Source organism: Spodoptera frugiperda, chromosome 23, assembly GCF_023101765.2.
Source record: "Spodoptera frugiperda isolate SF20-4 chromosome 23, AGI-APGP_CSIRO_Sfru_2.0, whole genome shotgun sequence".
Taxonomy (NCBI): Eukaryota; Metazoa; Arthropoda; class Insecta; order Lepidoptera; family Noctuidae; genus Spodoptera; species Spodoptera frugiperda.
This window is the reverse complement of record NC_064234.1, coordinates 13,909,415-13,923,648: the sequence shown is the minus strand read 5'-3', so window position 1 is coordinate 13,923,648 and position 14,234 is coordinate 13,909,415. Positions and strand designations below refer to the sequence as shown.

At 35.2% G+C, this 14,234-nt stretch overlaps 2 protein-coding genes across 3 annotated transcripts in view; one reads left to right on the top strand and one right to left on the bottom strand.

Moving 5' to 3' along the window:
- Positions 1-3,154, bottom strand: part of LOC118267196 (phosphatidylinositol 4,5-bisphosphate 3-kinase catalytic subunit delta isoform) — a 28,998-nt gene extending 25,844 nt beyond the window's left edge. For both annotated transcript variants that reach the window (XM_035581034.2, XM_035581035.2), the window contains exons 1-3: positions 2,995-3,154; positions 2,573-2,821; positions 1,068-1,299 (exon numbers count right to left, since the gene is read on the bottom strand). In XM_035581034.2, coding sequence (XP_035436927.1) covers positions 1,068-1,299; positions 2,573-2,719 — 379 coding nt within the window. In that variant the 5' untranslated portion in view covers positions 2,720-2,821; positions 2,995-3,154. The remainder of the gene's footprint in view (positions 1-1,067; positions 1,300-2,572; positions 2,822-2,994) is intronic.
- Positions 3,155-3,592: 438 nt separating this feature from the next.
- On the top strand, positions 3,593-8,831 carry LOC118267202 (28S rRNA (cytosine-C(5))-methyltransferase). Its single transcript, XM_035581044.2, has 6 exons — positions 3,593-3,818; positions 3,895-4,150; positions 5,159-5,421; positions 6,284-6,397; positions 7,414-7,588; positions 7,795-8,831. The coding sequence occupies exons 1-6, from the start codon at positions 3,696-3,698 to the stop codon at positions 8,787-8,789; spliced, it is 1,926 nt and encodes a 641-aa protein (XP_035436937.2). The 5' UTR covers positions 3,593-3,695; the 3' UTR covers positions 8,790-8,831.
- The last annotated feature ends 5,403 nt before the right edge of the window (positions 8,832-14,234 follow it).

The following is a 14,234-nucleotide window of genomic DNA, read 5'->3' as shown; positions in this document are numbered from 1 at the left end:
TTGAATGGTGTAACAATATTTCTTATCATTTAACCAATAAATAACTGTATAATCAGTTTAGTTTGTTACAAAATATTACAACAGACATTAGATATTACAGTCAAGTTTACTGTTTACAACTATTTAAGGTTAATAACCTTTTAACACCAACCGTGAATCATAAACCAAAAGTTATAGAATGAATGTATTAATAACGTCATAATAAAATAGTTATTATTGCAATGTTGCATATTATAATTTTAATTTGAAGGTCAGCAAATATAGGAGTTATTATTATGTCTGACAGTCATGGCATATTGGTAACATGCCTAATTAATGTTTATAGTCGACATAAATCTTACATAGGGAGCTTTTATGGAGAAAGTTATGGAAGTTTGGGCCAATAGAAAATGTCTGTTTAAAAATCTTTTGTAATAATATTTCAACACTTAAAATACCTAATTTAAACAATTTAAGTGCTTGAAAAACACAGATAAAATTTAATCATAAAAAATAAATATTCTTCCTCATAATAATTTCAGTATGACAACATACCGATTTTCCTTAAAAAGATGAAATATAAATAAGAAAAACAGGAAATTGTATTGTACAATAAGAGGATGCGGACCAAATCTTGTAATATTAATAATATTTCTTAGGTATTTAAAATATTAGTACACAAACCACAACAACAGTATGACCAGCCTCTTTGACATATTTAAATGAATTTCATTACATAACATTACATCACAGCTTTTATTCTCAAAGAGGTAGGCTGATATCACACTGTAAATGTAACAAGCACTTTTTACTGGTTGTGTCTAATGCAGGCATTGAATATAGGACCACTTACTCAGCAGTCTAATTGACATACAATAAACGCAGAATAAACTAAGACACACTGTACTACTGTAGTGAACCCATTAACCCGTCGTGTGCCGGAACGCAGATCTACACGAGACACAATGTATTTTCTATTGTTGTCTTATATACGAAAGGTTAATACTTTGCTTGACCCGCGAATTGGACCTGTGATAGAATAACTAGTAACCATTAAAACTAGTAATAATAAAAATCTCAAAACTTACTTTTTCCAATCAGACGGCTAATATGTGTGTTCAGCAGCTGTTCTCCAGGTCTTTCATAAGATTTCTTGACTATCATAAGCACACCGCATACTGGTTTGATGTCACGGATGCGCTTGTTCTCATCGTCAACCTCCTCAAGTACTGCGAGGGAGTTGACAAACTGGAAGACATAGCTGGACATCTCGTGCAACATCCCAAATAGGGGGAAGTTGACGGCCCTGTCCCATATATCCTGAAAATAAAGGGAGAATTGTCATTTTGCTTTTATAATGGACTAGCTTCTGCTAGCAACATCATTCATATTCCCCTGAGATAAAAAGAAGCCTCATTGTTATTCCAAACCATAAACTACTGTTATTTCAAATTTCATTACTATCTCTTTAGCCGTTTTGACATGTTTAAGTAACAAATATACAAACTCACAAACATTCACTTTTATAATATTAGTAAGAAAAATTGGCTATCCCTGATGAATGAACTTATTTTTATTTATAAAATTTCATTTACTATAAATTCAGTTACATAGTTAGATTTTATAATGTTTTCCATCCAAAAGTCTAGATGAAACTGGTTTAAACTACAAAACCTAAGTAAACAATTTTAAAAAACATGTTATGATTACAGGTAACTAGTTGTTATCCTGTTTGCCTAATTACAAAACCAACTTTATTTACTTATTTATTTAGCAGCAATTGCATTGCATTATAAAATATATAGAAGATATTTCAGAAAGGTTCTCAGGACAACTAAATTAGTATGAGAGCCAAGTGAAAAAATATTTTCATGAAGATACCATTTCTATATATTATAATTTTAATATTTATTTTTATATTAGTTTTTGTTATTTAATCAGGATTACAAGCAAAACTTCTATCATATTGCATATTACCAAAAATATAACTTATTCATTGATCATCATTGTGAGCTTTAATTGTCGAAATTGCCTTGTCATAAGGTGATATCATAATAATAAATATATCAGTAAACATTGTTAACTCATGTTGTTGTTCAATGCAGGAATATGAATACAATGGCATATGGCATAAATAGGTACATCATCCTCTCCTCTCAGTTAGATAACAGATCATGTAAACATCATTTTCCCTAATAATTTATTGTACTAAAAAAACAGATATTTTAGCTCACAATGAACAACTGAGTTACCTGTGTTGTTGGTTTTTGAACAAACAATAGAACAGGTAAAGGTATTCTAGTCTGAATACATTGGGATAACATAACATAAAAGATTACAGGTTGCAATAGCAATTCCCCTCCAATCCATGACCTGATATTTACGTGAAACACTAGAACATCACCAGATCCACCTACATGACAAAAAATAGTGCAAGATTATTGTAAACATTGTAAGCTACTTTCTAAATGTACCTAACAAATGTATCTGTCGGCATGTTACTCAATACTTTGACCTACTTTCCAAAAATGCTATCAAAATATCGTCGGCGAGAGGCGTGAGTCACGCGAGGGTGTTCCTTATTGTCACTAACCTCTTTGACATCCTGGAGAGTGGCATCCCAACTTATCCTCAGAGGAATGTAAACAGAGTTCGGTAACAAACACGTGAGCTCTACCACGTCCGATGGCGAGGACGTCCAGTAGTCCCACGTAAACGGACAGCTCGGCGCAGGAACCATTGTTTTGGTATTATTTTCCCAGGTTACCCGAATTACCCCCGCGACATTTTACAAACTTTCACTGATAACTTGCGTCTACAGCGACCCGGTCGCTGTCCCCAACTGAAAATAATATACACAACACATCAGTCAATGTTGTTGAAACCACAGTGATGTTGAATCATAGCATTTCCTGGTATTTTACGACGGGCATATCGCCATTCGAAACAAAACTGTCAACTTTAATATCATCCAAACAACATCCGAACAGGTATGGGAACCCTTTATTTTATTACCTCTTCATAAAATGTTTACATAATTCATATAATAAAAGAAATGTACGAACGTAAATTATTAAAATATGTTTTTGTGAAATCGTAAATAAAGATTACGTGCAACAAACTATGAGCAAAGTAATTGTTTATGGTATGTTCGATGTTGCCAATGCCAACTATAACAAGAAAAAGAAAATATTTTACTCTATTCTTAAGCTGTTTCATTATCTCAATTCTTAAAAGACTAGTTAACATATCCCGGCAGCGTGCCGAGAGATGTTCTGAGAGAGCTTGAAAACCGCAGCCTTCGGACTTTCTGTTAAGCTGCCCACTAAAGAGGTTTCTTATTCGGATTTATTTTTCCTGGGTTAGGCAAAGAAGTTAGGTAACTATTTAAATAAATGTATAAAACAAATAACGCGCAGCGGATAAACTTATATCAGAATCAATAAAAAAGGCCTGTCGCACAAGCCCTCACGTCACAATCTGCCTTACAAACAACCTAGCTTCTGCCAGCGGCTTTGCCCAAAAAGAATTCATGAGAAAATAAATAAGTAGCAAATTCTAATTTTTAAATAAAAAAAAAGCATTAAAGTATTATTAAAATTTTTACGAACGCATTTTAACCTAAAAATAATTTGACGTTTGTCTCGTGACAGACAATATTGGGCAATGTTGTTTAGCAATGAGAGCGTTTTTATGAATGTATTGTGCTAAATAAAATGTTTGAACATTCAGTCAAGGTACCAAGACATTACAAAATTGCTGCAAATATTTTTAAGAAAGTTGCTACTGAAGGCGGCAGCGTTAAAACTTTGTTGTACGACGATAAACTTCGGCATTTCGTAAGTATTCCTCCAAATTTTGTTATTTTTCTTTGATTTTATATGTTGTACTACTATTAGTTTATCATATTTACAGAGGACGAATGTGCTATATGCACTGATAACAGAAACAATCAAACATGCGAGTCACATAAACAAAATATTTGAGAACTGTAAAATATTAGAGAACGAATCACGTTTAGACCCATGGCTAGCCAAAATTCTGACAGCAGAACTCCTATTCGGCAAAAAGGCTCTACCTGGCAAAAGCAAGCCGGAGCAAACAGTCCTCTCGTACAAAGACCAGTTTGAGAAATTTTCATCTGAGCACAAAGACGACTTCAAGACTGAAGGTAATATTTTTTATTCTTTTTCAGATCTAATATCAACATTAACTAAGTACAATGGCTGACCAAGGAGATGCTCCAATTTTATCACGGCAATCAAAACAAGTGTTAATAGTATTGGCAAATCTATTTTTCTATAGTGTTGCCATGTTCACTCTACCGTTCATTGCATTTTTCGGTGTACGCCATATGCTAACTCTTAGCTACCCAGACAATGCGTTCCTTGTGAATGTGTGGTCTGTTTCATCTTCTGTAGTGGTAGTGAACATAATCATAGGAGCTTATGTGTATAAAGCATACTATGAGAAGGAGTATGACGAAGATGGCAATGAGATAGACCAGCATGCATACCCCCCACTGAATACTGCGGCGACTGAAGCTTCAACTGAGAAGAGCAGTTTGAACTTGAAGCATGACTGATGCATTTATGAACATTCCTTTACACATACAGTATTACTCTATCTGCTTTTACCACTAAAAACTAATTTTAAAACATTTGTATAACAATTGATAGAAGGTTTACGAACCACATGTTTTGTAACTGTGCAATGTAAAAACCAAATTGGATAGTTAGATTATAATATATTAAACTTAAAATATAAAAAGTTTTGGCTTTTATTTTGTCTCATTTGCATGAAATCAGGTACTTATTAAGTAATTTTTATCAGTATAAATAATGAATTGGATTCCAGAACATATGTTTGGTACCAGCATTTTTGCTCCACATAGCATGTTCCTTTGTGCTCACTGCAATGTGAGGAAACCTTTTTCATATTTTTCTACCTCTCTAGGATTCCTTCTCTTGCAATCTGACCTCACTGCATAGCACTTACCTATGTTTTTTTTTTTTAACTTTTACCAAATAGAGTGAGAAAGTGTGTGGAAGTGACCGCACATGTCACAATTGATGAGACAGAAGTCTACCTTAATGCTGCCATCACAGCACTACAATCTATCCTTCTCTAACTCTTTGATTCTGTAAATTTTTATGTTCTTTTACTTTTGCCTATCCAGTTGCTCCCAGGCCAAGGTATGTCCGTATCAACACCAATCTTCTTACAACATCGGATGCAATCAGAGCGTTCCAAGATGAAGGCTACCGCTTCATACGGTGTACTTCAGGATCCTACGCAGACTACTTGGAACAGATACAAAATCTTAAGGAAGAAGACTTCACGCAGGACTATCATGTGAAGACGATGTTTGTATTCGCAGCTGGTACCAAGCTCCATGAACATGAACTCTATTTGGAAAATAAGATTATTCTGCAAGATAAGGTAAGAAAGTCATTTAGATGGTATGCATAAAGATATTGTAACTTATAGATATTAGATTTTCTACTTCATTACTTTGCAATAAGGTTGGAATTTACTTGATAATATTATGTGTAATCCGCCTGGCGTAATTGTTTAAAAATAATGTTGATGTATGCAAAAAGATAACAATCAAGTACTTCCAATAACTGCAGACATACCTATAGCCTTGTATGTATCTAGCAAGGTGTGCTAATCCAGATAAGATAGTTTTTAACTTTCTTATTCGGATTTCTATAGCTAATTTTGAAACACTCAATTATAAAATTTGTATCAATCATCGAATATCTTTCCGCAATGATTGTATTCAAGTATTTAAATTAATAACAAAATTACAATATGTAAGTCATAATTACGGACCCCATATGGATCCGAGCAAACTTATTAGTAGAAGAAAGAAAGGGTCTTTTAAAATAAATTTAATATCACATCAAAATTATTAAAATAAGGATTAGGTAATTTTATTATTGTAGTGTATAGGTATTATATATTTAGTCCATATCTCTATTGTATTTGAATTTAAATATTAGATAAACAATACACACACATATAACCCGTGCGCAACATGATGAGACGCGAGCGAATATGTCACAGTAGAATATTTATGAAATAAATAATAATAATGGTGGCTTATCTATATGTATGTAATAATTGCAGTTTTTAATTCATCATAATTACCGACATTATTAGTATTACTATTTAATTATGTTTAGAATTTACTTAAGTTACACATTCTAGACAGGTCTCAACTTGTCGCGAACAGGTAATACACATAAATGTCATGTCTGTTACACCTGTTCATACTCTTGTGATCTCTTCCACGCAGGCTACAGCGATGGCGGTGCACCTGCTGGCCCCTCCGCCGGGCAGCGTGGTGCTGGACATGTGTGCCGCGCCCGGCATGAAGACCACACAGCTGGCTGCCTTCTTGAGAAACAATGTAAGTTCCTACAATAGTTTCGCATATGTATACATTAAAAATTTAAAAAAATAACCTAATCATCCCAATCCACAGTGGCATTACGTGTCAAAATGTGCACCTCTGCCTACCCTTCGGGGATTAAAGGCGTGACGATATGTATGTATGTTGTATGTCATCCCAATCCCCAATTCTCAAACAACGGTTAAATTCCTAACCCCTAAAAAGTCGGCAACGCACTTGTAACGTCTCTGGTGTACCATTATTTAATCCGTCTGCACGTTTACAGGCTTATAGCATAAAAAACAATGTCTGTGTAGCTTTCTCCAATGCGCAGCCGTATTTTGTAATAACTTCAGATTATAACTCCTTATATTCGTGTGAGCTGTCATGATCTTTACAAGATCATATAAAGGATACTCAGTCAGTAATAATTTAAAATGGAACTCAGCGCTTTAGTAAGTAACTATGCTATTAGCCGTCGTCGAGTTATTCAACAAGGTAGGCCTTAGTAGTAGTAGGTAACTAGGGTTAGTAGTTAGGTACAAACAGTACAGGCTACTTACCGCCAAGCCATCAAAGTATACTATAAAATGCAGGTAATATAAAATACTAATATAAGCTCTAATGTATGGAGTGGCATAAAAATAAAAGTTATAACTATAGCAGCAACTTTATTTCGCTCGAACATAAAAATATTGTCGCATTGTTGCTGCAAAATAAGGTCATATAAGAAATCATAAATTTTCTCCCTTTTGTGTCAACCAGGTTGAGGTCAGCTAGGCTATTCTGTAATTGTCAATGAAACATTCGAAGTGAACTCGATCCGTCATGTGATTGGTTGTGAGAATAATCTCGACCAATGATGAGCGAGAATGCTTTATCGATCGATTAACCCTTAGTATGTTAGAAGCGCAGATCTATGCGAGACACAATATGTTTTCTATTGTATCTCATATAACAGCTAGAGGTTAATTTTCCTTAACTTAAGAACTATACAGACACTACAACTCTTGACTAAATATATTTATTTTCAGGGCCGCATATACGCAGTAGAGAGGAATGAGAAGAGGTATCAGGTGCTGTGTGACTTCGTTCACAAAACTGGATCGACATGCGTCGAGCCTTTGCACAAAGACGCTCTGGAAATCAAGAAGGGAGATTTGGATAAAGTCGAGTATATTCTTCTTGACCCAAGCTGCTCAGGATCAGGTAATAAGTGAAGTTTAGAACAAAAAAAAAAAAACTAATTATTAGACGAATTTCTGTTCTATTACGTTCATTTAAAGATAACATTTGCATTGCACATCGGTTCATCTTGTCCAATACTTATATAAATTAAGGCAAATTGGTCCTAAGTCCCATGCAACTTTCATCCCATTGCATCTAGTCTTAAAATCTATTTTTCTTTGTCATAGGAATGGACTTCTGCGTACACAGCTACATAGAAAGCTCAAGACTCGCGAGACTAACATCGTTACAAGAGAAATTCTTAAAACACGCCATGAACGCCTTTCCCAATTGCAAGCGAATTGTCTACAGCACTTGTTCCTTATACCCAGAAGAGAATGAAAGAGTTATTACAAATGTGGTGAAGACCTCAAGAGCCAAGTGGAGGGTCCAAGATGTCAAAGAACTCCTAAAAGGCCAGTGGAACAACTTTGGTTCGGGAATGTACGGCTCTATAGGTACCAGATGCTTGTACTCAAGACCAGATTCCGATTTCACTACTGGATTCTTCTTAGCTGTTCTCGATAGGGACCCGAAGGATATGGAGAAGTGTTTGAACGCTGAAAAGCAGTCACAGAAGCAATGGCAAGCGGTAAACAAAGGTAAATCGCAAAAGGAGGAAGAGATAAACGATAACAACAATGAAAATGGATTTCCTGAAGAAAATAATGAAAGCAGTCAAGAAAATGGCGAAGCAAAACCAAAATCTAAAAAGAAGAAAGATAAGTCGGAACATATTGTCAACGAGAATATAGAAACAGAACAGAACAACGCAGAAGCTGAAATAACAGACGAAGCTCCGAAAAAGAAGAAAAAGAAACGTAAACACGATGAAAATAATGTAGACAACGTTATAGAACAATTGGACGATTTAAGCGTGGAATGTGAAGTAGAAGTCCCTAAAAAGAAAAAGAAGAAGAAAGATAAACACACAGAAGAACAGACAAATGAGACTAGTATGACAATAGACACTTCTGAAACTAACGGAGATTTTCATGAACATAAAAAGAAAAAGAAGCGTAATAAAGAATTAGAACATGAAGATGTTGAAGAAACAGAAGTAAAAATTAAGAAAAAGAAATCCAAAAAGAGTGATTCGCAAGAAACAGAGATGGATTATGCAGAAGATTTAGAATTAGAAGTGCCTAAAAAGAAAAAGAAGAAGAAATCTAAAGGTGATTGAAGTTTAAGCTGAGCTTGTATTTTTTTTAGGTTTTTTTTTATTACGACTAATAAATGCATTCAAGGATTTAATTTTGTGTTTTTATTGTGCTTTCGTGAAATGTACCCATATTAGGAGTTTTTATTTGTAGACTACAACATCTTATTTGATCATTATTACAATATTCGACATACAAAAGTCCCAAGTCAAAATATTTTTTGGTATTTTTATAGCATTTATAAGGCGGTGAAGGTGGTAAGCAATCGTTGCCACCCATAGACGCCTGAGACACCAGAGGGTAACAAGTGCGTTGCCGGCCTTTTGGGAGTTAGGAATTTAAGGGTTGTTAGGGAATCGGGGATTGGGAAGATTGGAAAGGGAGGTAATTGGGCCTCCGGTAAACCTCACACACAACGCAAGCTTTGTTTCACGTCAGTTTTCTACGAGGCCGTGGTATCACTCTGAAGAACTCTTCCTAAGCATGGCTCTCCCACACTTAAAATATGCGAAAGTACACTCAATACAAAAGATTCAATCGTCTAGACTTGCAATTACAACCTTTATCAGACATTAAAAAAAAAACACTTCTACAGTGTTCAATAAATCTTGTACACAAGTGGGGCAAATGTCATAAACGACGATTATTTCGTCTCGCCATCTATTCTACGAAGTACAAGACCACTACGATCCTTTGTTGTTCTTTGTCCAATTCAATTTCAACCGTATTTTGTTGACATTAGAAGTTTGTTTTATACTGAGAATGGGAGTAACACGCTACGCTGTTATGGTGTCACGAATGTGTCGTGCGCCCTTATTTCTTTGCATATTTGGCGGGTCGTATGAAATTACGATTGTTATAGTAGGTTATACCTACTGATAATACCTACGATGACGGGATACCTAGGTAACTTGTTCTCGCTATTACTTTATATTAATTGTTATACCTAGTGCTGGCATTTTGAGAAGTTCTGAAAAGGTTAACTCTTTTTTAAGCTATAAGCCGGTAAACGAGCGCGCGGATCACCTGATGGTAGGATCTCATGGTAAGCAATCGCCGTTGCCCATGAACACCGAAATATCAGAGGCGTTACAAGGCTTTGCCGGCGTTACGGGGTTATCGGGGTTGGGAAGATCGGGAAGCGTGCTAATTGGGGCTTCAGTAACCTCACTCAGTCAACGAAACAACGCCAGCCTTATTTCACTGTTTCGTCTGAAAAAGTAAGCACATGGAAAGGATCTTCTGTACAATAGTTGGTCAGTTTAGAATCCGTAGTAACGACTAGTGACTAAGGAGCAGTTATAATCATTTTCTAATGTGTAATGGCACCCTATATTTTAACTGAATCACAAATTAAATACAAGCCTCTAGGAGGAAAGGTAAGTAGGTATATCGACCACTCTAACTGTATAGGTATTAATTCTCCAAGTTACCTACATATTTGAAACTTACGATGGTTACATGATTTAAAGTATTTCAGGGCAATAAGGTAATTTTTCGTGAATCAAGAATTACTGTCGGTTACCTAATGTTCGTTTGTAGTTTTGACCGATTAAACTTAGTGCTTAGCCTAACGGTAACAGTGATTGATTAACTTTGTAAAGCTTAGTCATTATTATTTTGTTTGATTGTTGAAACTGTTTAGAAGAACTGTTTCAAACAAATGACCTTTAAAGACCTTGGGTCTTAGCCAATTTACAACCGTTTCAAATCAAATCTAATTCCACAATCGTTATCCCCTTTGTGATAACGATCTTAGAGATCGGTAGGTACCACCACAGATGGGGCCCAGTAGGGCTTATGCTTGATCCGGAGCTGCGGACTACCTAGCGGGTTTACTGGGGCTCCGGCTTGAAAAGTAGGAGTAGGAACAGGGTGTTTTTTTAGAGTTCGAAACGTCGATCTTCCTTCTTCGAAACTTACTTAGTGAGGACATGCGTTTCTTTTTTTAAATAAAAAACGGTAATGACGAAGCACATTCAAGCGTCCCTCACTACGATTCTTAGACAAATATTTCTTTAGCTCACTGCCCAGTTGACATATTAAAACTCCGTAATAATTTAAAAAACGGTTAGTAGGCCAAACCCTTTAGGTTATTATGAAATATGTAGGTACAAAACTTCCTTATCGCGTTACTTAGCCTTGAGCTAATAGGAAAAACAAGTAAGTAATGTTGAAACAGGCCTCAGACGGCGTGCTTAGATGAATCGATTAGACGTAATAAGTTATTCAAGTGTTTTAGTTAAATTGGTGAAAATAGGTTTAGGGCGACCAGCGACCAAGTTAGCTTACTTAGTCTGAATAACGTTAATGACTTATGTATAGAGATTTATTATTTTCGGTAGTCGTTTGTTGTTATTTAATACCTGCTGTATTATTAGTTAGCTACCTACTTAATTTAATCTCAAAATGTGGTACCGCCTTTTCGATTAGATAATCATTAACTGCCGCACTCAGAGGCATTTAATGATAGTAATAATTTGTACCTATTAAAAACAATTGTTAAGGACTGGTTTGAGCAAACATTAAATGACTCCGAGTACCAGAGACAAATATTACCTAGTTAGGTATTTGAATACTTTGTAAGATGTCTCGGTAGATTAAAAAAAATAATCGAATCCGTCTATAAAATGATAAAGTTTAAAATTAATGTGGTGCTGTGGATGCGTTTGGCTTCCACTAATCAAATTCTTTGGGATACATAGCATAAGCACTGGTGGAAACGGACTCATCTAAGCTATGTTTTCTATATGGAAAGATGCGTGCTATGAATGGCTTCCCTACTATCGATACATCGGATATTCGAGTTGCACAATTCCACCGCTCGTATCAATGGAAACGGTGACAAAGTTTTTTTCGTAGCATGGCTACATAGCATATCTCTGATGAAAAAGCACCCTTAATCGACGCAAGTAGATCTCTATTGTATTATGTCCTACGTTATTCTGTTATTTACTTAATAACAAAATCCGTTGCTAAGCAACCTGAGCTATATTATCATGGTTGTATCCTCCAAGCGAAGCCTTTAGGGCGGGCGTAACAGGCGGGCCTACGTCAAATCGATTCCCAACCAATGAGCGACCGGATGCCCGATATTATGACACTGGTGTCACTCAGTACCTGTCACTCAATTATTCTACAAGCTAAAATGAACTCTAATGTCTAGTGTTGGAGTTGAAAATTGAAGTGTGAGTGTAGAAATAAATGAGCCTACGTTATTGGCTGTCAGAATTGATGTTACCTCCGCCCATAAGGTTGTTGGTTAACTAAATTGTAAAGAATTATAGGAATTATTGGTTTCTGAGGTTTATACCTACGTGTTGTTTTGGGTTAAATATAAATACAACGTGTGTCTAATAGATTTAGATTTTAGCTATAAGGAAAAAAATTCTTCATTAATTTCAGTTTTATGCTATGTTCCTTTTACGTTTAAGTCTTTGACTGCCAATAGAAAACTGTTGAAGGCAAATCCTCCGCTAACGTCGATCACCGGTGACCACCACGGCGTTCAATGTGTTAAAAAAAAAGAAAAAAAAGGTACTTAGGTATAGTGAGAATGTTCCATTCAAAACTATTTCTTTCAAATACATAATTTCCTTTCAGTAACGAGGAACTGAAACCTATTGTCAGTGCGTGCTAGCCTCCATAAACCAGTTATCGCCTACAATCGGCCGCGATACCTTATTTATTGTGCTACATTGTTATTATAATAAACGCGTCCCAACGTGTTATTACTAAACTTACAGGGTCATAGGAATGTAATCATATTCTTATCTTAATGTTTACACGTACTTTTACGTTAAAAATCTATTCGCCGTACTCAGAGTCATTTAATGGGTACTTAAGCAAGTCCTTAGCAATTGTTTACGTTACTAAGGAATCGTTTAAGTAATTAATAATGTCTCTGAGTACGTCAGTTAATGAATTACCAAAAATATTAAGGTGCATCCCGATCGCGATCTGGCGAATGCGCAGCTTGCTTCCCCGCAGAAAAACCGCATGAGCGGCATGTTAACTACAATGGATGCACCAATCAATAATGACACCATTTTTTTATTTTTTTATTATTCATGTTCACAATATATAGGAAAACACATATATAAAATTAAAGTACATAGGTTTTAATTACCAGGAGAAAAATATCAAGTTTATAACTACGGAACGAAACATTCATCTACCTTCGCTACGCTGCTACGCCGTAGCGCGACTACGAGTCGTAGCAACTGCTACATGGCTACAATCGAGTAAGGAAATACCAAAGATATTAGTTTTTATGACAAAATGTCGTACAATTTAGAATTAGGTCAAGTACGAATCAAGTATTTAATCGTAATTGGAGGTAACGAGCGCTTGTTTGTTCCTCAAACGGCTGAGCTTTGAGGAAAAAAAAGTATTTCTAAAGTGCCGACACGACCCTATTTACCATATATTAAGCTTTTGTACTGACTGCAGATAAATTATATGATTTTAACTTCGATATTTTAGGCATTTACAGTTACACTGCAACATTTTAACGTTCAATAACCTTTTCGCTTCTTTCGGGTTTTACATTGTTTATGACCAAAAATTGTCTAATTGTACCTAATTGCAGTGATGACACAATTCAAATGTGTTTTTTTTTGTTTATTTCTTTTCTATGTATTATCAAATATCAATTATTTAAAAAATATATTATGACATTCCTATTCATAAGTTTTTGCTACGGTACCTATTTCACATCTGGAATTTTCATAGGTGTATATCATCCAATTAAATAATATCTTCAACTGGGGTCGGCTTATGATGTATCTGCTTATGATTTATGATAAAGTATCGAACACATACACGATACAACTTTATTTGCAAAACATACACAGTCTGCGAATCACGCGAGAGTATAATACTTAGCGTCCCATTGTTTATGCAAAGCGACTGAGCTTGCAAATGTCACATAGCACATTAACTTTAACTAGCATTACTGTATTTACTTTAATAACTGTATTATCATGAAACGGTACGGTTATAAAACTAAACTGCTGATTGAAGGTCCAAAATCCCATGTTTCTATGGTTATTTTATAGTAAAAAGGGGAGGAACTGTTCGCATATCTATGAGGGACATTCTTTTGGATTTATGAGTTAGATCATTACTAGCTTGAGCTGCATGTGGGTGTTGCTTTGAAAGATTTTTACATTATGTTGTATGATTTTTATAATACTATCGTAAGACACACTAAATTAAATCAAGGTTTACACACGTATATTAATGGATAAAAGCTCTACTAGTTTTCAGTTACAGAGAGACTCTTCATTATGAGTAGCGTGCGCAGAGACGTCGCGTAGCCTAATCTAGTAAAACTTTTCTCCATTAATGTACGTGAGTTAATCCGTAATTTTTAAGATTATAACAACAAATTCTCGCAGTCTACTTTGTCTGGCGTTAATTTCGGTGTTTCTTTGTGTAAGAAATGTTATTAAATATTGCTCCTT

What these genes read in the sequence shown, in the direction of transcription:
- LOC118267202 (XM_035581044.2), top strand. Translation starts at nt 3,696, where the DNA reads ATGTTTGAACATTCAGTCAAGGTACCAAGACATTACAAAATTGCTGCA. An exon ending in ACGATAAACTTCGGCATTTC is followed by an intron (nt 3,819 to 3,894) that starts GTAAGTATTCCT and finishes TCATATTTACAG; the next exon opens with AGGACGAATGTGCTATATGC. An exon ending in CCCAAGCTGCTCAGGATCAG is followed by an intron (nt 7,589 to 7,794) that starts GTAATAAGTGAA and finishes TCTTTGTCATAG; the next exon opens with GAATGGACTTCTGCGTACAC.